The following is a 23,045-nucleotide window of genomic DNA, read 5'->3' as shown; positions in this document are numbered from 1 at the left end:
GGATCGACGAACATCGTAGGCTGGTGGAAGAGGGCATTACCAAACACAGTGTACCACATCACTTTTCATATTATCACTCTAAATCATCCCAGGACCTGCATGTTTGGGTAATTGAGTCCATACCCGATTGTCTCACCCAGGCTGAGCGTTTCAAACAGCTCTGCCGACAGGAAACATATTGAATCTTCACCTTGCATAATTTGGCCCCTAAAGGTCTCAATGAAGAGATCGAGATCCACACGATTATTTAGTCCCCTAAAAAAAGAGCCCCAACCTGTGGTCTAACTTTTCCATTAATTTTTGATTCCAGTACATATGTGCACTATACACGCTCATACGTGCACGTATATATATATATATATATATATATATATATATCTTGTAATGTTGCCCCTTTACTTATCATTGCCTCACATATTTTAGGTTCTGAGACACCATATTTCCCCACCTTCATTCCATCTGGGTGGGTAAGTAAAGTTTTTATAAGGGAACTCATTTTATATATTTGTGTGTTAATACACGCACATGTATTTATGCGTTTCATCTCATATACTTTGGTAAAATATATATATTAATTTTCACATGCCTATGTCAATCATGTAATGAGATCCCACATAACCATATGTCTCTGTATATTTAAAATTATACACTCTTTTTAATTTATTTATTTAATTTATTCCATGTACTTATTCATTCAATGCAGAAAAGTTTTTAGCTTTGTTGTTTTAAGATTTTTTAATTCGTTATTTAATATCACATGTACAGATAATATCCACATGCTATTGTTTATTTGATGTTATCTTAACGCTCATTAATTCATTAAATTTTTTCTTGTATTTAAGGCATATGTTATTTATTGAGTTTACCAAACAGTGTCCCCTTTAAGTATGGTCACGCCATTCATTCCCGTACTTCTTCCCTCAATCCCGCCCCTTCTCGATCTATTTAAGATGGCCATTTCCACTGGCCAATCAGGTCTGAAGAGGACCTTGCTGATGTCACATCCGGTCCGACACCATCTTGCGTTCCACGCTGGTTAATGAGACGGTCGGCCGCATTGGGATGCTCTGTTTGCTCCCCACTCAGCTACGCATAGACTGCCTGTTATCAACCATCCTTAGGGGATCTGGACATCACACTGACATGCCTGTCTCTGTCTACTCTGCAGTGAGTTGCCAAGTGTATGTTTTAAATAAAATTTACTATCAATGTTGCACTCAGTCTGGCACACCTCTGCTTCCTTCTACTTACAGAGTTTCAGCTTTGCTCTAAGGGTGCTGCTAATTTGTGCTACCTCTTGAATTTCACATGGTCTCCCATATGGACTGTTATATAGACTTTAAATATAACTAAACACCCCTCCAGTGCCAATTATTCTTTTTGCCACAAGAAATATAGTAAAATGTATATAGTATGCTTTCTTGCGTTCAGATGTCTAGGTGATATGAACGTTTTGCTTACTTTGCTTGTATTGTTCATCACTGTATGTAATTCTATTGTTCAATTCCACCTATATATAACCTACCGTCCCTCAGAATTAACAGGATATATGGGCAAAGTGTACTCCTGCTCTTATAAAAGGATGACCAGTGCATTTTTTTGCCACACAATACTATTAACACTGGTAAAATTATGAATTGAAAATGGTTTACAAACTTTGCATATATATTAATATAACAATCCTAAACAAATCCAACTATTACCTGCCAGAGGAAATTTCATATATGGGTTTCAGGTCATACAATATAATAAAAAACCACCTGGCTCTTATTTATATACACCTGAATGCATTAGTCCATGCAAGTTTTTCATCTCTCCAGGGAATGAGCAATGACATAAGTTGACAGTAAAAAGTTGCAGCACTTACTCAACGTTCTGCAGTTCCTCCACCAACTGTGTCTTCTGATCAGGGGCCATCCTGGCAAACACCGTACCATGTAACACCAGCTAGGAAAACACAAAACAATTAGGAAGACTGCACACACATTTGACTCCAATCTTTGAATATTACATGTGCAACACCTTTGGAAGCAGGTCCTGAAAGTGTTCCTGAATGACTGAAAAAGATTTTCCATTCATTGCAAAATGGTAATCAACCGTCAGATTCTCATCCAGACTGTCATTTGCTGCTTTCATAGGAATAGCCTGACAATAAAAGTGACAGAAGACGTGAATTAATCACAACAGCAATTAACAATTGTTAATTGTTTGCATGCCACATGTACTAAGAATTAATAATTATATCTGACTGTGGCTATAAAGTTCAAATAAAACATATATTTTCGACACATTTATAAATAACAGCAAAGTCAGGTAGCCTACAAAACAACTAACTGCCATCTTTGATGAGGCTGCCGTAAGAGTATAAATGCAAAATGTTAATTTTGCATGCCGAGTATCTTTAACAAAAGGTACTGTAACATATTTTATGTATAAGTGGAAAAGATGTACATTATAACATTCTTTGTTCACAACAAGCCTTAGGTTTACTACATCTGTCAATGTGGTAATATTTGCTTTACCATTTGCCTAAACAAAATAATTGTCAGAATAATAACTAGAGGAATGAATATACTGAGCCTGTGACATAGATATGCATAATTTTATATACACGCACATACAGTAACTTGAAAGTATCCTTACCCCTTGAAATTTTCCCTTTTCACTTATGTTACAACTAAAAAAGTAAATGTATTTTATTGGGATTTTATATGATAGACCAACAAAAAGTGTCACATAATTGTGAAGTGGAAGGAAAACGATAAATGGTTTTCAAAATGTTTTACAAATAAATATGTGAAAAGTGTGGGGTGCATTTGTATTCAGCCCCCCCAAGTCAATACTTTGTAGAACCACCTTTCGTTGCAATTCCAGCTGCAAGTCTTTTTGGGGATGTCTCTACCAGCTTTGCACTTCTAGAGAGTGACATTTTTGCCCATTCTTCTTTGCAAAATAGCTCAAGCTCTGTCAAATTTTGAACTGTGAAATTTTCAGTCATGCCACAAATTCTCAGTTGGATTTAGGTCTGGACTTTGACTGGGCCATTCTAACACATGAATATGTTTTATCTAAACCATTCCATTGTAGCTCTGGCTGTATGTTTAGAGTTCTTGTTCTGCTGGAAGGTTAACCTTCGCCCCAGCTTCAAGTCTTTTGCAGACTTTAACAGGTTTTCTTCTAAGATTGCCCTGTATTTGGCTCCATCCATCTTCCCATCAACTGCTGTCACCACGTTTAGCGGTGGGGATGGTGTGTTCAGGCATGTGCAGTGTTAGTTTTCCGCCATACATAGCATTTTGCTTTTATGCCAAAATGTTTAATTTTGGTCTCATCTTGGTTGCTTCTATGATTAATGCTCTTATTGCCCGGCCTGTCAGTTTAGGTAGACAGCCATGTGTTGGTAAGTTTGCAGTTGTGCCATACTCTTTCCATTTTCAGATGATGGATTGAACAGTGCACCCTGAGATGTCCATATGTGGATATTTTTTTTATAACCTAAAGCTGCTTTAAACTTCTCCACAGCTTTATCCCTGCCCTGTCTGATGTGTTCCTTGGGCTTTATGATGCTGTTTGTTCACTAATGTTTTCTAACAAACCTCTGAGGGCTTCCCAGAACAGCTGTATTTATACTGAGATTAAATTACACACAGCTGGACTCTATTTACCAATTAGGTGACTTCTGAAGACAATTGGTTCCACTAGATTTTAGTTAGGGGTATCAGAGTCAAGGGGGCTGAATACAAATGCACGCCACACTTTTCAGAGATTTCTAAAAAAATTTTGAAAACCACTTATTTTCCTTCCACTTCAAAATTATGTGCCACTTTGTGTTGGTCGATCACATAAAATCCCAATAAAATACATTTACGTTTTTGGTTGTAACATGACAAAATGTGGAAAATTTCAAGGGGTATGAATACTTTTTCAAGGCACTGTAGTGTGTATATATATATACACAAACATACCAATCAGCCATAACATTATGACCACTGACAGGTAAACTGAATAACACTAATTATTTAGTTACAATGGTATGTGAAAGTGAATGGGATATATTAGATAGCAAATCATGTTGTCCCTGAAATTAGATGTGTTAAAAGCTGCAAGTGTAAGGATCCGAGCGACTCTTACAAGGGCCAAATTATAATGGCTAGATGACTGGGTCAGAGCAACTCCAAAATTGCAGCTCCAGTGGGATGTTCCTGGTCTGCAGTGCTCAAGACCTACCAAACTCCCCTAAAGTAAAGGACATAATTTAAAGTGGTATTAAACCCAAAAGAAAAACATTATATTGCAGCTTAGCAATTCTTCTATGTGACAACTGCATTTGTTTTCTTTTTTTGGCTTTATTTCCACCTGGTTATCTAGCCAATAAATTTGTTTTTCAAAAGAACAAGCTGTCTTAGAGGGATGAGACAAACTATTTAACTATGACAGGGACAAAGGAACAAAACTGTTGCTGTAACCGATTTAAAACTGTGAGCTGGAGTTTGGCTTGGAAAATCTAAATCTACTAGTGTATCTAACACTCCCCTCCCAACAGATTAACAATGTTGCTGCTCAAAGGTGTTTCTGTTGTTTCTTCATCTAGAGTGTAGGCACCTTAAAGTGGTTTTTAAAGGCGGAAGGTTTTTCCGTGTTTTCTGTGTGCAGCACTTCCCCCCCAGTCCCCCTAATACATACCTGAACCCGCAATCCAGCAACATGCACAAGAGGCTCGGCTCTCTGGGGACTCTCCCTCTTCAATCATAGTTACTGAGAAAATCAGAGGGGGCAGGGCCAAGCTGCGACTCTGTGTATGAATAAACACACAGAGCAGTGGTTTGGGATCGAGTTTGCTTGGGTGCCCCCATAGCAAGCTGCTTGCTCTGGGGGCACCCGGCACGTGGGAAGAGCCAGGAGCACCAGCTGGGGACCCAAGAGGAGGAGGATCGGGGCTGCTCTGTGAACAACTGTTCCACAGAGCAGGTAAGTATGATATTTTTTTTAAATTGCCTTTAATATCACTTTAAGGCTGGATGTGTGTTACTGGCCAGATCACCAGGTGAAACCAAAAGAAATACCTAAAAAAAAGAAAACTAATGCAGCCACTTCATCGAAGGATTGGTAAGCTGCAATATGTTACATTTTTGGTTTTGGGTTAATACCACTTTATAGGAATAATAGGATTTTAGTACTCACAGTAAAACCCTTATCTTGGAGCCCACTGAGGGAAACAGAAGTCATTGTCAGGTTATACCGCCACATACATTAAGATTAGACAACAGCAAACACAAAAATTGACCGCAAACCCAGAAAAACCACTCCTCCAACTAGAATGCCTCAGTTTGCAGTGAGTAGTACCAAGAGCCTGACCATAAACACAGACGAATATCCCTCAGAGGACTTCAAGAATAGGATTTCACAGTGAATACACAAAAATCTTTTATTCTCATTCATTAAGTGGCACAGGAAGTAATTTAATTTGTAAGTCAGTAACTGTCAGGCTGTCCAAAAAAAATCTAACTGAAGGGAGAGCGACATCAATCACAAACAGGCCCCAACATATACAAGAACTGGAGATTATCTGCAGCTGAAAAAGGACCAACACCTGGATCCGGCACCAGATGACGTGAAACCCCCACCTGGTAAAGGGAACATGATATCAGGAAGAGAAGGATAGGGAACTTGCCTGATACAGGAACACCAAAAAGCATGGCCACATAACTGTTGAGTAATGTCTCAGCAAGGAAGAGAAACACAAAAACATAAGCCAGAAGCATGAAGCTGATTAACCTGATCCAATCAGAAAGGAGGAATGAAAAACAATTGCCCAACAGCAAAAGACTCACAAATTAAACAGTGGTCTTTGAAGAACCAGGACTGGACAAAGAACAATCTCCTGTTAATATTAGGACCAGACTTTCTCTAAGCAAAGAATACCCTAAACATCAACTTGCATAGAACCATAAAAATCAAGATACAAGGAAAACTCTCAGGATAAAGTAGGTCAGAAAAACCTCACAGGAATGTAATAGTGGTTCCAGAGCCTACTCAGAAAACTAAGTCCAATCTGATGAAATCAGCAACCAAAAAGGGTAAGGTACCTAAGAATTTTCCATACAAGGATAGGCAGGGAATAGAAAGTGGAATTTCTAACTGTATGACAGAAAGAAAGAATGCAACCTGATACAGGACCAAAGCTCAACCTCCACCTATCAGCAAGGAAGCACCCTTGGTTGGAGAACTGAGGGAAAAACTAGCAGAAAACCTGGTGCATCCAGGAGTCACAGGACTAGATATGTTCCTGACTTCCCAAATTTAACAATGCATCAGAGTACAAGCAACAAAGTTCATGAGAGCAATAAGGAGTTCAATCAGACCTGAAGAAGTCACTAGTAAGGCCTACCTCTTGAGTATGTAAAGCAAACAAGTAGAAAGGACCTACACCTGGGTGTGCAAAACCCTTGCAGTCATTTCAACATACCCTACTAATGCCAGATGATCCCTGCATCAGAAAGAGTAGCTTGTTCGGCATGCAAATGCAAATCCGAGCAACATGGAGCTTTCCTCTGACATCCTCCACCTGCAAAGCAGGACCAGAAACACACCTGAGTGCATGGTCCTCCAAAGACCATTCTGGGAAAAAGCATAGTAGACAGGGGTGGAATCCCAGGCTTCATTTTAGTCAAGACCTAAACTATGCTGCTTGCCACAGCAAAATTTTGCATACCACTGTCCAACAGTATTCATATCATGAGACCTGCCCAAGGAATGATTTTGCAATTCAAGACAAACCACCCAGTGAAATGACCTTCATCCTCCTTGTACACTAGAAAAAATCTGAGGCAAGATGGCTGTATGAGGGGTCATCCTGCGCTTGCCTAAAATGTTTTGTTTGCTTGTTTCTGTTCTTCCTATAGACCAGGGGTCTCAAAATTTTCTGAAAAAAGGGCTAGTTTACAGTCCTTCAGAATTTAGGGGGGACAGACTGTGGCAATAGAGAGTATAAAAGGTCCCAACGCGATAAACCAATGCCCCATTATTGGTGACATTGGGAGGAACTGAGCCCCATCATTGCGGTCACTAGGCCTCACAGTATGTCATTGGGGGATATTGCGCCCCATCGCAAGTGTCATTGGGAGGAATTGTGCCCCATTGTTGGTGTCATTGGGAAAAAAATGTACCTCTTCCTTGATGTCACTTGAGGTAATTATGCCCGACTGTTGGCATCAATAGATGAAATAGTGCCCCAAGGGCAGGATAAAAGCAAGCAAAGGGCCACGTCTGGTCCCAGGCCACAGTGTGCAGAACACTGCTATAGGCAAAAACATTGCCAGACACTTAATTGCTTCCCCTATCCCCCAATTGATGACAAACAAAATATGTTTGCTATGTGGGTGTAGACAGCACATAAATAGCTAATTCAGTTATAAAACAAGTCATTCGTGAATAATTAAAGATAAGTAACTTATGTGTGAGATCATAAAACAGAAAATACAACTATTAATTAGGGCAGACAAAGATAGGAAAGACAGTGTTATATATGAAATGACACAAAAACACAGAAAGGCAGGTAGAGCCAAACAAGAAAAAAATAAATATAGTGTGGATTAAAAATAGTGACAGTGTTATACTTTGTGAAAGAGACTAAGAGCTCATTTATAAATCAGTGGTATGTGTCAACGATTCCTGTGTCCAGTTCCAGAATTAAGAGCGGCATTCTGAGACTAGCTGCGCAGGTAGCCATTTCCCACCAAGGGAAATTAACATCCCTGTTACATATTTTAGAATGGGCCCAGATATCTAATGAAATCATGACTTTGGAGACCCCGAAAGCAAAGAATATGTAAACCCAAAATTTCATATTCTTCATATGTGACTGTTGTATCATGTACTTGTATGAAAAATACCGTTCTCCTTGTATTGCTTCCTTTGTCCCTGGTGTTCCTGTCAGTCCCTCTGCTTTCCTATTAAACAGACTACACTGGGCATGAGAGCACAGTGTGGTCAGTTCTCTAGCTGTGCTGAGAACTCTGTGTGCTCTCTACTCTGAACAACCATTCATTGGGAAGTTCAGTGTGCAACTGTTTCTCCTCCCCTAGCTCTTATGCAGCTGAGTACAGAGGGAAACACTTATGAAAAAAAAAAAAAAGAAAAAAGGTGTTTGTGTTTTTTATTATGAGCCGATATCTATATGACTTGCGAGCCAAGTTGTATCCACCAAATAACTACCCCCCAAGACGCCAATATGGACACAGTATGTCTCAAGTATATCTGGATCGCACACACCCAACACACAACTACCACTGTGTACATAAAATTAATTTTCCATATTGTGTTGCGCTCCTATTAATAAGTATCTCTTCTATACCACTTGTCCCTTAATAGCACCCAAAATTAATAATCAAATAGTCTAATTCACAAAAAAAAAATATATATATATATAAAAAATATGAAAAAGCACATGTGTATACAATTACTCAAAAAATCTTAATATATTAATCACTTATATGAAAAATAACTAAATGTGAATACTAATACACTCTTCAAAAGTACATGATGTTATAGCATTAACGTGATAACAAATCAATAGTACACCATGATTAGTGAAAAACAAGGGAAAAAAAAAAAAAAAAAATTATAAAAAATATATATGATAAAAAATATCAAAAAAATATATATATGTGTACTACAAATAAATAAATGTGTGAAAAATATATATAATAATGTCCTTATAATGCAGTGACTCTGTGCTTGATTTAATCTTGAATCGGTGACTTTTTGTGAATCCGTGACTCTTTGTGAATCCTCTAATTAGTGCAGATGTATGCTCACCTCCTTATCTGCCTGCAATTAGGCTATATGCGCTTGTGGTTCACCTCCTATGGAACCTGCTTAGATGAGATTTCTCCTTTATAGATTATGGAATGTGGATATCCTTTACCATTGATTAACCCTTCCGGGATTAATCACTCCTTACGAAAATTCCAATCCCCTTATGCTCTCCTCTCCATGCGTTTCTCCATATGTGGGGACAAATTACCAAACATAGTGTTTTATCCTTTTTAAAAATTTCTGCTTTATTGCTTCCAAATGGTTCACTCACATTTGCTGTTTTCAATATAAGGCAATTTGTATGTAACGAGTCCTCCGCCGACCGTTGAGTCATGCATCCGCCGTCTGTCAAACAATCCGGCTTTCTCCGAGTGACGTTGCAGCCCCACCCCTACGCGTTACGCCACTGGTCACGTGGCTTCATCAGGGGGTTTTGATGATCAAAACCCCCTGATGAAGCCACGTGACCAGTGGCGTAACGCGTAGGGGTGGGGCTGCAACGTCACTCGGAGAAAGCCGGATTGTTTGACAGACGGCGGATGCATGACTCAACGGTCGGCGGAGGACTCGTTACATACAAATTGCCTTATATTGAAAACAGCAAATGTGAGTGAACCATTTGGAAGCAATAAAGCAGAAATTTTTAAAAAGGATAAAACACTATGTTTGGTAATTTGTCCCCACATATGGAGAAATGCATGGAGAGGAGAGCATAAGGGGATTGGAATTTTCGTAAGGAGTGATTAATCCCGGAAGGGTTAATCAATGGTAAAGGATATCCACATTCCATAATCTATAAAGGAGAAATCTCATCTAAGCAGGTTCCATAGGAGGTGAACCACAAGCGCATATAGCCTAATTGCAGGCAGATAAGGAGGTGAGCATACATCTGCACTAATTAGAGGATTCACAAAGAGTCACGGATTCATATACAGTCACGGATTCACAAAAAGTCACCGATTCAAGATTAAATCAAGCACAGAGTCACTGCATTATAAGGACATTATTATATATATTTTTCACACATTTATTTATTTGTAGTACACATATATATATTTTTTTGATATTTTTTATCATATATATTTTTTATAATTTTTTTATTTTTTCCTTGTTTTTCACTAATCATGGTGTACTATTGATTTGTTATCACGTTAATGCTATAACATCATGTACTTTTGAAGAGTGTATTAGTATTCACATTTAGTTATTTTTCATATAAGTGATTAATATATTAAGATTTTTTGAGTAATTGTATACACATGTGCTTTTTCATATTTTTTATATATATTTTTTTTTTGTGAATTAGACTATTTGATCTTACATTTTACATTATTAATTTTGGGTGCTATTAAGGGACAAGTGGTATAGAAGAGATACTTATTAATAGGAGCGCAACACAATATGGAAAATTAATTTGTTTGTGTTTTTTATTATCTATACACAAATGTTTTGCCATTCATCTATATTTTAAACTGAAGTTTACATATACTTTAAAAGACCTGCTCCCTATGGACATTGTTAGTGCATTCACAGAGACTCAAGATTCTTTTTGTGCCCTAACTTTACAATATAACATTTATCCCCTTCCAGACTGACGTAATTTAAACCTCTGTCCTTTCATTCCCCAATGGTATCTCAAAGACCCTAGATTACCTCCAATGGTTGGTGTGTGTTTACTTCCTCTGATAGCCATACTCAGATTTACACTTTCTTAAAATGCTATTTTTTTTCTTTTCGAATGCCAATAATAACCTAGGATTAAATGACTGTCATTATGACTTTTTTTTTCTTCCCTTCCCTACACCCTTCACCTCAGTTACATCTTCCTCCATCCTTTCACAGTCCTCCCTTCACGCAATGCAGATAAAGAAGGGTGACGAACGTTAACTTTCCTTATTAAATTTTAAGAATATGCCCTAGACAAAAAAGGCTCAAAATATACACAGGGAAACATACTGGGTGAACAAAAGAGATAAAGTGATTGTAAAGTGATTGTAATCTAGTGAATATAAAACATACATAGGGCGTAAGCCCCCACAAAAATGGTGCATGGAATACTCTGCTTGTATTGTTAAAGTCCAGACAGAGGCAATGGCTAAAGTGACCAGTGGGGGAGACTGAAAGATCACAAGAGACTTTAAGATGAGCAGCAATACAGTTTCCCAGGACCTGTTCTGTCTTTCTATAGACAGATATACAGTATATCATATCATTGAGTATTTAATGAATCCAATTTCTTTTACGAGTGATTTTGTGAGAGATCGCTTCCTCTACATGAGTGAAAATGTAAGTTCCTGTCAATGAACTCGAGTTGAACACTCACCTCTGAGTTAATTGCATTTAAATTGCTCCTTGGCATGGTGTCTGCATAGTGCCAGTTAATTGTGGCAGCCTGGCCATCCTTTGGAGGTAGTGCTTCAGCTACAATAACTTTATCATGAGGTAGAATCATTCCACAGTCCCGGGCAACAGAAATTGCAGTTAACATGTTGTCTCCTGTAAAAGAGGCAAGTACAAGTAGTTCATAAATACACTGGTGTGCAAGTAATTTAAAGAAGAAGAAAGGACAAAGCTCTTTTAACCCTATTTTTTTTTTTAGTTCTGCACTCCTGTCACCTGTTTTCAGCCAACAGTGGGCTAAAGTAAGCTGTTGGCTGACGTCACTGTATTTTTTGGGCCTAAAGAAATGAGATTGGCCGTCACTACATCAGGATTGGTCGATTTTCAGACATATACTATAGTTTGTGGACTCTATAACTTTCCTACAGACTAAATAATATACACTGATTTGGGTTATTTTGACCAAATAAATGTAGCAGAACACAGTTTGGCCTAAACTTATGAACAATTACTTATTTGCAAAAGGTTATAACAAAAACGAAGAAAACTTTTTTTTTTCAGAATTTTTGGTCTTTTTTTGTTTATTTAGTAAAAAATAAACCCAGTGATGATCAAATACCACCAAAAGAAAGCTCTATTTGTGTGAACAAAATTATAAAATTTAGTTTGGGTATAGTGTTGCATGACCACGCAATAGTTATTCAAAGTACTGGAGACTGAAAATTGGCCAGGGCAGGAAGGGGGTAAAAGTGCCTGGTATTGAAGTTCTTAATCCAGGTGCAATGCCAAGATAAAGTCAGCACTGCAGCATAAGGATATGAGGAGGTGTAAAAAAAAAATAAATAAGTGTGTACTTCTTGTGGGTTCTAATTTTCACAGACATGACAAAATATGCAATTAGGTTTCTTACATATGGAAATAAAGCAATTTTGCAGACATAGCACTGTCCATGTAGTCAGCTTTCTTATTCCTTAACCCTGCCTATAACCAGGATAAAATATGTTAAAAAAAGAAAAGGGAAAAATAAAAACAAAAGAAAAAAACAAAAAATAAGCTGCAAGTAAATTTCTCATCAAACCTTTGAGCTCTTCTGTGGTCTCCAGCCTGTTCATAGAGCAGTGAAAGGTAACCTTCCAAAATGCATGTCTCTGCTCTTAAATGAGAATGTATGTCAAATGTTGTGTGATGGAGTTCTTCAGTATTTTCACTGCAACAAGTTCCACAGACAAACTACTATGGAGAATGGACAGCCCCATAAAATCAAGTGATCTGCCTGATTTTGGATATGCTTTCAATTATCACACCGTTTCTGCTGTGTTGCAGTGTAATAATGAAAACCTCGAGCAATCTAGACAATACTCATGTACGGAAATATTTCTAGATTGCCATGCAGTCTTTCCAGGCTGCAGATGGCGATTCCTCACACTATTATGGTGAGGATTGGGGGATATTAAAGTGTTACTAAACCCATGACCCTGCATTCACTATATCTGGTCTCTCACTGTACACAGAACATGGAAATGCAATTATTTTAGTAAATATAAAATATTTTCTCATCAGCAGTACATAGCAATCTTGTGACTTCTATCAGTGTCCAGCAGAGGATGATCTTGTAGGAGGAGTTTTCATTCTCCTCTGACTGTCCTATGAAGCTGCATAACCCCTGACCCTTGGTATGGACAGCACTGATTGGTCCTATGCTGATCACATGTACCCTCCCAGGAAAAAAAAAAAACCTCTATGGCAATACTCACCATACACAGCATGTGCAGACTTCCCACTGCTGCTCTAACTATGGAGGATGGATTGGGAACAGTAAAAGAAGGGGAGGATCAGAGAAAACAGGATCAAACCGCCTTTCTACACAATTCAGAGGATTAGCCCCAGTGAGTATAACAAGCATGCTTTACTACATATACAGACTGATTTTACTTTTGTGGGTTTAGTAACACTTTAAGTGCTGCATATGAGCTGTGCAAGTACTGTTAGAGACAGGGCAGTTTATTCATTTTTTTGTATTAAAATGTACACAAAACTTTTTTTTTTTTTTTTACAGAAAAACAGATTAGGCAAACTTTCAAAACCGTTGGAGTCACCACTTTTCTCACCTGTGACCATGACCATACGAATGTTGGCTTTGCGAAGGTCTTCAAGTACACCTGGAGTCTCTGGTTTTAATTTATTTTGCATAATAATCAACCCCAGGAATGTCATGTTGTTTTCAATTGCATCTCTGCAATAATTATTGAAAAGGTTGCATCAAAATGTTAGAAAGCACATTTCTTTGAAATATACAATACTAAAGATGTTAAACAGTATATGTTTTTTTTTCTTTTTACAAAGATGACCAAATTTTCATCAGCAAAAACTTTTCATTTTTTAGTATGGAATAGCTAGATTTCCCACCAGTTTTTAATTTTCGGCATCTGTGTGCCTTTGGAACGGCTTCCTTTCAATTATGTTCTAGAAACATTTGCACTGTGGACAAATTTTGATTACAGATACACTAACAAAACTAAATTGAATGTTAAGAACAAAAAATTATGTTGAAAGTCATTAAGATTTCATCATAGTAAATATTAAGAATTTTTTTGTCCCACTCCAGACTACAAAAGAAATTTGGAATTTTGACATTACTATAAAATCAATATTTTGGAGTACAGTAGAGGACACAAAAGCTGATTCTTAGACCATGGGTTATATGTTTCTATCTCCAGGCGATTGGGCACTAACAAAAGCTTTGCTGTGAACCACCTGCCCCAGTGTACCTATATATCCCTGCCCACTTGCGGAGGCTCCAGTTTTTCATCCAGCAGTAAGGAGATCACAGAGAAATACCTGTACCAAAATATGAAATTTACAAAGTACATCATAATGCCTATTACTTTAACTGGACAGAACAAGGTAAAGAAGTGGATTCTTAGACCATGTGATTTCCCAAGCAATAAATCAAGGGGTGGAAAAACAGTGAAAATTGTAGCAACTGGCTCATAAAAAAAAGAAGAAAGGTCAATGAACCCGAACAGACAAAACAGCAGCAGAATGACCTTGAAGCCAAAGCAGGGATAAGTAGAGTACCAACAGCCAGCTATCAAAAATGTTTTTTTAAAATATGAACAGAAAAATAGGCGGCAACTCCGCGACTCTTGAAAAGAACCAATGCTGGAGGCTGTAAAGAACCCAAGAGCTTCAACATCTTTGGGGGAATGGATTCAGGTAGGGAAAAGAGGAACTCATTCCTGAGGGCAAAAGCCTGGGTAAGGAAAGCAAAAAAATGACCACCCAGATAGGTGGAAAAGGAGAAAGGAATCCATATTGAGGGGACCACTCTGTAAGGAATGGAAGTGGGGTCAGTTGGCAAGTGAATACATTGAAGGCAGCCATAGATACATTCCTGACCTCACCCATAAGGTGAACTGTAAGTGCATGCTTTCAAGGCAGGACATGAGGAGGCATAATGACATTTCCACAAAAGGTGAGCAAGAAAGACTGGCTTTCAGGAAACTTTGTCCCCATGTGGAAGGGAAGAGAAGGAGGGGGCTCCAGGAAGAACACAGGGTGAGACAACGTAGAACTATGACTATCAGGTTTCACAGAGAGAAGCAGGTTCTGTTCTTGTAGAGGCCTTTATAAGGGAGTAACCACTTTGAACACAAAGGAGGGCCCTGCATGGGCAAGAGCACCAGAGGAAAGCACCAGAGGAAGGGGAGGCATAGAAAATCACAACCGTGACAAAGAAGAGCAGCTTCTTGAAAAAAGACTGCACTGAGAGTGTGAAAGCCAAGGTGTTAGGAAGAGGATATGCAAAACCTAACCAAGACCTGCCAGGTACCAAGGGCTAGGTGTTTGGGAACTCCAAACAGAAGTAGTTTCAGCATGCTTAATTGGGCACATTTCTAGGATGGGGTTCCCAATCCTCATACTCGGTGAGAACTACCTCACATGAAAACATGTACAGACAAACCTCGGTTTACGAACGCCTTGGTTAACATCATTTTCTGTTTACGAATGAAAATCCATTGAAAATAAAGACTCAGTTTACAAATTTTTTTCGCAATACGAACGGATTAATTGGTTTTCAACGCACTTCCAATTTTTTTTTTAATCATGTCCATGTACAGTACTATGCTTTAAAGTGCACTTTATAAAGAGTTTTGAACAGATAAGACTATTTTTTCCTTTTTTCTGACCTCAAACGGATTAATTGGTTTTCAATGCATTTACGAACTAATTTTTATTCATGTCCCTTTATGCCTTTTAAAGTGCACTTTATAAAAATTTTTGAAACAGATAAAACTTTTGACTTTTTTCTGACCTTCGGAATGGATTAATTGGTTTTCAATGCATTTACGAATTAATTTTTAATCATGTCCCAGTACAGTATTTATGCCTTTAAAGTGCACATTATAAAAGAGTTCTGAACAGACAAGACTTTTTTTTAAAACCTTTTTAGGACCTCCGGAACGAATTAATTGGTTTTCAATGCATTCCTATGGGAAACCGCGTTTCGGTTTATGCATTTTTAGCAATAAGAAAAGTCCCGCAGAACGAATTCAATTTGTAAACCGAGGTACGCCTGTAATAGGTAAACTTGTGTGTTGCTATATGTGATCAGTGTCAAATATATAAATGTGTGTACAAAATAATAAATGGTAACTATGTGGGACTGCTGCAACCACTCAACCAGTGTACTCCTATACTCAAATATCTAAATGCCTATTATATATAAAATGGGCGCTGTCACTTTAAATTATTGTGGCATCCCTGAGGATGTCAAATGACTAGTGATGCAACGTGTCGGGTGAAGGTGGTGGTGTCATTTCCAGTTGACGGGAAAACCTGAAGTGTGGTGAAGAACTCCATACTGTGACAAAGACGCTGCTCTATATACAATATATGAACTACAATACATATTTTAAACTGAGATATAGTTTTGCGCTATGAGATCTTTTCTATTCTCCACACAAGCTATAAGGTGAGCGGAGGCAGTAATGACCTGTCCCTTGAAAGGGACTCTGTGTACAAGTAGCCACAAAAGTGACCTATAAATTGTAGGTCAAATATTAAGGTGAGCTGGCACTACACTTATTGGTGGATTGAAAGACTTGGGCACTGAAGCATTATTATTGGATCACCATTGGAATTCACATTTATTTTATTAAGCTGTCAATTTATATACAGTAGGACATATGATATATTATTTATTTAAAGACACTTGCTCTTGGGTGCTAAAAGGATTGTGAGCACCATTGGATGTTCCATATTCATATATTTATAATGAACATTTTTTTGAAGATATATGCACTGGCTGATATGTTGTGTTCATATTGAATATTTGAAAATTACAGTATTTATATTCACTTTTTGTTGTGGGGGTGACATAGGGACAGTGCAACATTTTATAAACATCAGGCATACCTCACGATAGATGATAAAACACAGCGGTATTGATTTGCATGGCACCCAATCTCTAAAAGGTGCCTCTCTGGTGAATATCAGGGAATCAGAAATGCTGGAAGTTCTCTGGGTGAGATTCTATAGAGCAGCAAGTGCCGGGTCACTGACGAACCACATGTGGGTGGGAAAGAAGTTCATAAGGGTTACAGAGAACGGGGAAATGCAATCTTTTCTCATATAAGGTTGGCAAAACATCTTGACCAATGCCAGTCAGCTCTTTTGAGGAGGTGAGAACAGAAGGGTTTATCAGCTTGTAAAACAAGCAACTTGGTGATCCTTGAGTCAGATATGGGGAGGAAGGGCAAACCAAAACTCAGGGCAGTCTGCAGGTTGTAGGCCAGGAAGATGTGTACAAAAGGGAGTTCATGTAACAGAAGCCAACTTCAGCATGTATTGAGGAGTAAAGCATCAGTGACTATGAGCAGAGAAACTGAGCACTGGCTGTTCTGAAAGAATCTGACAGCAGAAACCGATAAGTGATCAGAAAGGAAAGGACTTCCACACTGTTGAGGCTGGGCTGATTTCCTTGTTCATTGGCAAATCAAGAGAAGAAGCCAGCTTGTTCCAGGTCAATAAGAGCTTTTGTTAGAGAATTCTTCATTGGAATTGGCTAAATGGTACGGTATCAAATGAGGCTACCATTAGGCCTATAACTCTCATGGAAAATTTTAATGTGGATCTCAAGACTCCAGCATGTGCCCTTAGAAAGAACTTTTTTTTCAGGTAGAAAGACTTTTGCTTGGGATCTGTCAAAGACCAGACCCAAGTATTCTAGGCAAAAGGGAAGGCTGGAGAGCAGATATGTTGAAACTAAAACAAAAACAATGTAAACAGGGGTGCAGCGCTAAAGACTCAGTAAATTCATAAAAATATATAAGATTCAATAAATATAAAATATATCCAATAAATAGTTCATAAGAAAAAAGATAAAGGACAATTAATAAAGTGACTCTTGTGCTCCTGTTATAGTTAGAACCGGTGTCCGTGCGGTGATATAGTAGGTAATGCGCACTCACCGGACGCGGCATATAAAATGCGCTTTTAAATCAATATTCCAGATGTCATCAGTAATGGGTCAGGAACTGGGTGGTCTTCCCTCTAAGGGATGGTAGGTCATCAGACAGGATCCGTATGAGCTTTATGAAGGATCCACGTCCGCCAGAGTTCAGAGACACTTTATGAACTGTCCTTTATCTTTTTACTTATGAACTATTTATTGGATATATTTTATATTTATTGAATCTTAAATATTTTTATGAATTTACTGAGTCCTTATCGCTGCACCCCTGTTTACATTATTATTCTGGTATTTTTTGGTTTACCATTGTGCATTAGCTGCTTTCATTTTAGCACGCTCACTACCTTTTTATTGATACTTAAAACAAAAACAACCTGCGCCACAAGAACTACAGTGAAGGAAATAAGTATTTGATCTCCTGCCGATTTTGAATGTTTGCCCACTTCCAAAGAAATGATCAGTCTAAAAATCGAACGGTAGGTGTATCGTAACACTGAGTGACAGAATAGCAACAAAAAATTCAAAAGAAAAACATGTCTAACAAATTATGCACTGATTTGCATGTTCATGAGGGAAATAAGTATTTGATCCCCTATCATTCAGCAGGATTTCTGGCTACCAGGTAACAAGCTAAGAATAAAAGCAGTCTCTTAAAGGGAGTGCTGCTAATTTCATTTTGTTACCTGTATAAAAGACAATTGTCCACAGGAGCAATCAATCAGATTCCATACTCTCCACCATGGCAAAGACCAAAGAGCTGTCCAAGGATGTCAGGGACAAGATTGTAGACCTACACAAGGCTGGACTGGGCTACCAAACTATCACCAAGAAGCTTGGTGAGAAGGTGACAACGGTTGGTGCATTCATTCGCAATGGAAGAAACCCAAAACAACAGTCAGTCTCCCTAGGTCTGGTGCACCATGCAAGATCTCACCTCATGGAGTGTCAATGATCATGAGAACAGTGAGGAATCATCCCAGAACTAAACGTGAGGATCTTGTCAATGATCTCCAGGCAGCTGGGACCACAGTCACCAAGAAAACAATTGGTAACACACTTCTTCGACAAAGATTGAAATCCTGCAGTGCCCACAATGTCCCTGTGCTCAAGAAAGTACATGTTCAGGCCCATCTGAAGTTTGCTACTGAACATCTGAATAATGCAGAGGAGGACTGGTTGAAAGTGTTGTGGTCAGATGAGACCAAAACAAAGCTCTTTGGCATCAACTCAACTCACCATGTTTGGAGGAGGAGGAATGCTGCCTATGACCCCAAGAACACCATCCCAACTCTCAAACATGGTGGTGGAAACATTCTGCTTTGGGGTGTTTTTCTGCTAATGGGACAGGACAATTGCACCGCATCTAAGGGACGATGGATGAGGCAATGTACCATCAAATCTTGGGTGAGAACCTTCTTCCCTCAGCCAGGGCATTGAAAATGGGTTGTGGATGGGTGTTCCAGCATGACAATGACCCAAGACACACGGCCAAGGCAACAAAGAAGTAGCTCTAGAAGAAGCACATTAAGGTCCTGGAGTGGCCTAGCCATTCTCCAGACCTTAATCCGATTGAAAATCTGTGGAGAGAGCTGAAAGTTTGAGTTGCCAAATGTCAGCCACCAAACCCTAATGACTTGGAGAGGATCTGCCAAGAGGAGTGGGCCATAATCCCTCCTGAGATGTGTGCAAACCTGGTGGCCAACTACAGGAAACGTCTGTGATTGCCAACAAGGGATTTGCTACCAAGTACTAAGTCATGTTTTGTGAAGGGGACCAAATACTTATTTCCCTCATGAACATGCAAATCTGTGCATTAATTGTTAGACAAGCAATTTTTTGTTGCTATTCTATCTCTCAGTGTTACAATACACCTACCATTCGATTTTTAGATTGATCACTTCTTTGTGAGTGGGCAAACATTCAAAATCAGCAGGGGATCAAATACTTACAGTGGGGCAAAAAAGTATTTAGTCAGCCACCAATTGTGCAAGTTCTCCCACTTAAAAAGATGAGAGAGGCCTGTAATTGGCATCATAGGTAGACCAACTATGAGAGACAAAATGAGGAAAAAATTCTAAAAAATAAGAATTTATTTGCAAATTATGGTGGAAAATAAGTATTTGGTCACCTACAAACAAGCAAGATTTCTGGCTCTCACAGACCTGTACCTTCTTCTTTAAGAGGCTCATCTGTCCTGCACTCATTACCTGTATCAATGGCACCTGTTTGAACTTGTTATCAGTATAAAAGACACCTGTCCACAACCTCAAACAGCCACACTCCAAACTCCACTATGGTGAAGACCAAAGAGCGGTCGAAGGACACCAGAAACAAAATTGTAGACCAGCACCAGGCTGGGAATACTGAATCTGCAATAGGCATGCAGCTTGGGAACAAATCAATTGTGGGAGCAATAATTAGAAAATGGAAGACATACAAGACCACTAATAATCTCCCTCGATCTGGGGCTCCACGCAAGATCTCACCCCGTGGGGTCAAAATGATCACAAGAACGGTGAGCAAAAATCCCAGGACCACATGGGGGGACCTAGTGAATGATCTGTAGAGAGCTGGGACCAATGTAACAAAGGCTACCATCAGTAACACACTACGCCGCCAGGGACTGAGATCCTGTAGTGCCAGACGTGTCCCCCTGCTTAAGCCAGTACATGTCCAGGTCCGTCTGAAGTTTGCTAGAGAGCATTTGGATGATCCAGAAGAGGATTGGCAGAATGTCATATGGTCAGATGAAACCAAAATAGAACTGTTTGGTAAAAACACAACTCGTCGTGTTTGGAAGAGAGAGAATGCTAAGTTGCATCCAAAGAACACCATACCTACTGTGAAGCATGGGGGTGGCAACATCATGCTTTGGGGCTGTTTCTCCGCAAAGGGACCAGGGCGACTGATCCATGTACAGGACAGAATGAATGGGGCCATCAGCAAGGGCATTGAAGATGAAACGTGGCTGGATCTTCCAACATGACAATGATCCCAAACATACCGCCCGGGCAACGAAGGAGTGGCTTCGTAAGAAGCATTTCAAGGTCCTGGAGTGGCCTAGCCAGTCTCCAGATCTCAACCCCATAGAAAACCTTTGGAGGGAGTTGAAAGTCCATGTTGCCCAGCGACAGCCCCAAAAAAATCACTGCTCTAGAGGAGATCTGCATGGAGGAATGGGCCAACATACCAGCAACAGTGTGTGCCAACCTTGTGAAGACTTACAGGAAACGTTTGACCTCTGTCATTGCTAACAAAGGATATATAACAAAGTATTGAGATGAACTTTTGATATTGACCAAATACTTATTTTCCGCCATAATTTGCAAATAAATTCTTTCCAAATCAGCCAATGTGATTGTCTGGTTTTTTTTTCTCATTTTGTCTCTCATAGTTGAGGTCTACCTATGATGCCAATTACAGGCCTCTATCATCTTTTTAAGTGGGAGAACTTGCACAATTGGTGGCTGACTAAATACCTTTTTGCCCCACTGTATTTCCTTCACTGTATGTGAAAAATTTTAAAGAGAATGCTGCTGTGCCTTGATAAGATTCAAAAAGATTGATAAAAATAAAAAAAAAATCAGTGAAAAATAATTATACACAAATCATAATAAATTCTGCGGTTATAAAATAAATGTCCAAAACTACCAAAATGAAAAAAAAAAAATGTACCGTATTTGCCGGCGTATAAGACGACCCCCTACTTTTCCTGCTAAAATGTAGTGTTTGGGCTATACTCGCCGTATAAGACTACCCCTCTTCCAATGCACACCAGTGGGAGCAATAGTGCCCCATCATTGGTGTCAGTGGGAGGAATAGTGCCCCATCATCGGTGTCAGTGGGAGGAATAGTGCCCCATCATTGGTGTCAGTGGGAGGAATAGTGCCCCATCATCGGTGTCAGTGGGATGAATAGTGCCCCATCATTGGTATCAGTGGGAGGAATAGTGCCCCATCATCGGTGTCAGTGGGAGGAATAGTGCCCCATCATTGGTATTAGTGACAGGAATAGTGCCCCATCATTAGTATCAGTGGGGGGAATAGTGCCCCATCATTAGTATCAGTGGGGGGGAATAGGTGCCCCATCATTGGTGTCAGTGGGAGGAATAGTGCCCCATCATTGGTATCAGTGGGGGGGAATAGTGCCCCATCATTGGTGTCTGTGGGAGGAATAGTGTCCCAACATTGGTATCAGTGGGGGGGAGGAATGGTGTCCCATCATTGGTGTCAGTGGGGGGTGGAATAGTGGCCCATCATTGGTGTCAGTGGGGGGGGGGGGAATAGTGCCCCATCGTTGGTGTCAGTGGGGGGGAGGACTAGTGCCCCATCGTTGGTATCAGTGAGAGGAATAGTGCTCCATCATTGGTATCAGTGATGGGGCACTATTCCTCCCACTGACACCAATGACACTTGCTGACCCTGTTCTAGTATGGTGCTGCTGCAGCCAGCATATGTGGTTGCAGCAGCACCTCTACACGGCACACTTACCTGCTGTTCCTGCACTCGATTTTCACGGGGCCGCTCGGCTCCGCCCCCTCGCCGGTGATTGGCCGCCTGTGTGCCTTTCCTGAGCTACAGTTCTGGCGGCCAATCACCGGTGAGGAGGCGAAGCCGAGCAGCCGCGCGAACATCCAGTGGCCGAACCGAAGGAGCAGCCGCGCTTCCTGGACCGGATCATCGTGGGACCGGAGTCAGGTAAGGAACACCAGCTTCTGCCCACCCCTGTACTTAGTGTCCCTTCCGTTGGAAGGGGGGGAGGGCGGCGGCACCGCGACGCCCCCCTAAAAAGTGTCAGTATGCCGTATACCGGCGTATAAGACGACCCCCGACTTTTGAGTAGATTTTCAAGGGTCAAAAAGTCGTCTTATACGCCGGCATATACGGTATGTTCAAATACAAAAAGTGTTGAAACCAAAAACAAAGAAAGTCCCCTTTAAACATGCAAATAGTGCTCCAAAAACTTTTTTTAGGATAAGTTCAATACAGATCCACACCTTCCTGTGAATACTGATGTATTCCGCACTCACCAGAGATAAGAATAAATTGCACTTTATGGATACAATATTATCCTCCAATTCCCAGGGAACATTTCCTCTCCATAGCCTCCTCCATATACAAGAGCTTCCTTACATCCAACTTCAAAAGGGATTTCCCCTCATAACGATGTGTTATACAGGAAGACAAAGGAGAACCAATAGTGCAATATTGCAAAGACTTGTTGAAACTGATCACCCAGAGAAAGACTTCGGAGCATGTGAACTGTTTTATGGACATTTTATGACAGTTGCAAGGGAGAGGAGTCCTTCAGAAGGTCATATATCTAACCTGTAAACTTGACATCCTGAGTTCTGAGTAGGGCAAGCAGGGGCGCTAAGACATTTGTGAACACTCTGGAAGCGGATGATAGGACA

The 23,045-nt window shown here is 39.7% G+C and overlaps 1 protein-coding gene and 1 long non-coding RNA gene across 2 annotated transcripts in view; one reads left to right on the top strand and one right to left on the bottom strand.

Annotated features, from left to right (window-relative positions):
- Positions 1–23,045, bottom strand: part of ATP13A3 (ATPase 13A3) — a 215,695-nt gene that overhangs the window by 42,541 nt on the left and 150,109 nt on the right. Inside the window, exons 20-23 of the mRNA XM_089675655.1 lie at positions 13,266–13,390; positions 11,141–11,313; positions 2,023–2,145; positions 1,868–1,947 (exon numbers count right to left, since the gene is read on the bottom strand). Coding sequence (XP_089531781.1) covers positions 1,868–1,947; positions 2,023–2,145; positions 11,141–11,313; positions 13,266–13,390 — 501 coding nt within the window. The remainder of the gene's footprint in view (positions 1–1,867; positions 1,948–2,022; positions 2,146–11,140; positions 11,314–13,265; positions 13,391–23,045) is intronic.
- LOC149463396 (uncharacterized) overlaps positions 1–23,045 on the top strand; it is a 352,919-nt gene that overhangs the window by 205,487 nt on the left and 124,387 nt on the right. The window lies entirely within an intron of this gene.

Source organism: Staurois parvus, unplaced genomic scaffold, assembly GCF_062004578.1.
Source record: "Staurois parvus isolate SC_StPar_1 unplaced genomic scaffold, SC_StPar_1.0 ptg000155l, whole genome shotgun sequence".
Lineage (NCBI taxonomy): Eukaryota > Metazoa > Chordata > Amphibia > Anura > Ranidae > Staurois > Staurois parvus.
Note: the sequence above shows the minus strand (reverse complement) of the source record. Positions and strands in the feature narration are given on the sequence as shown.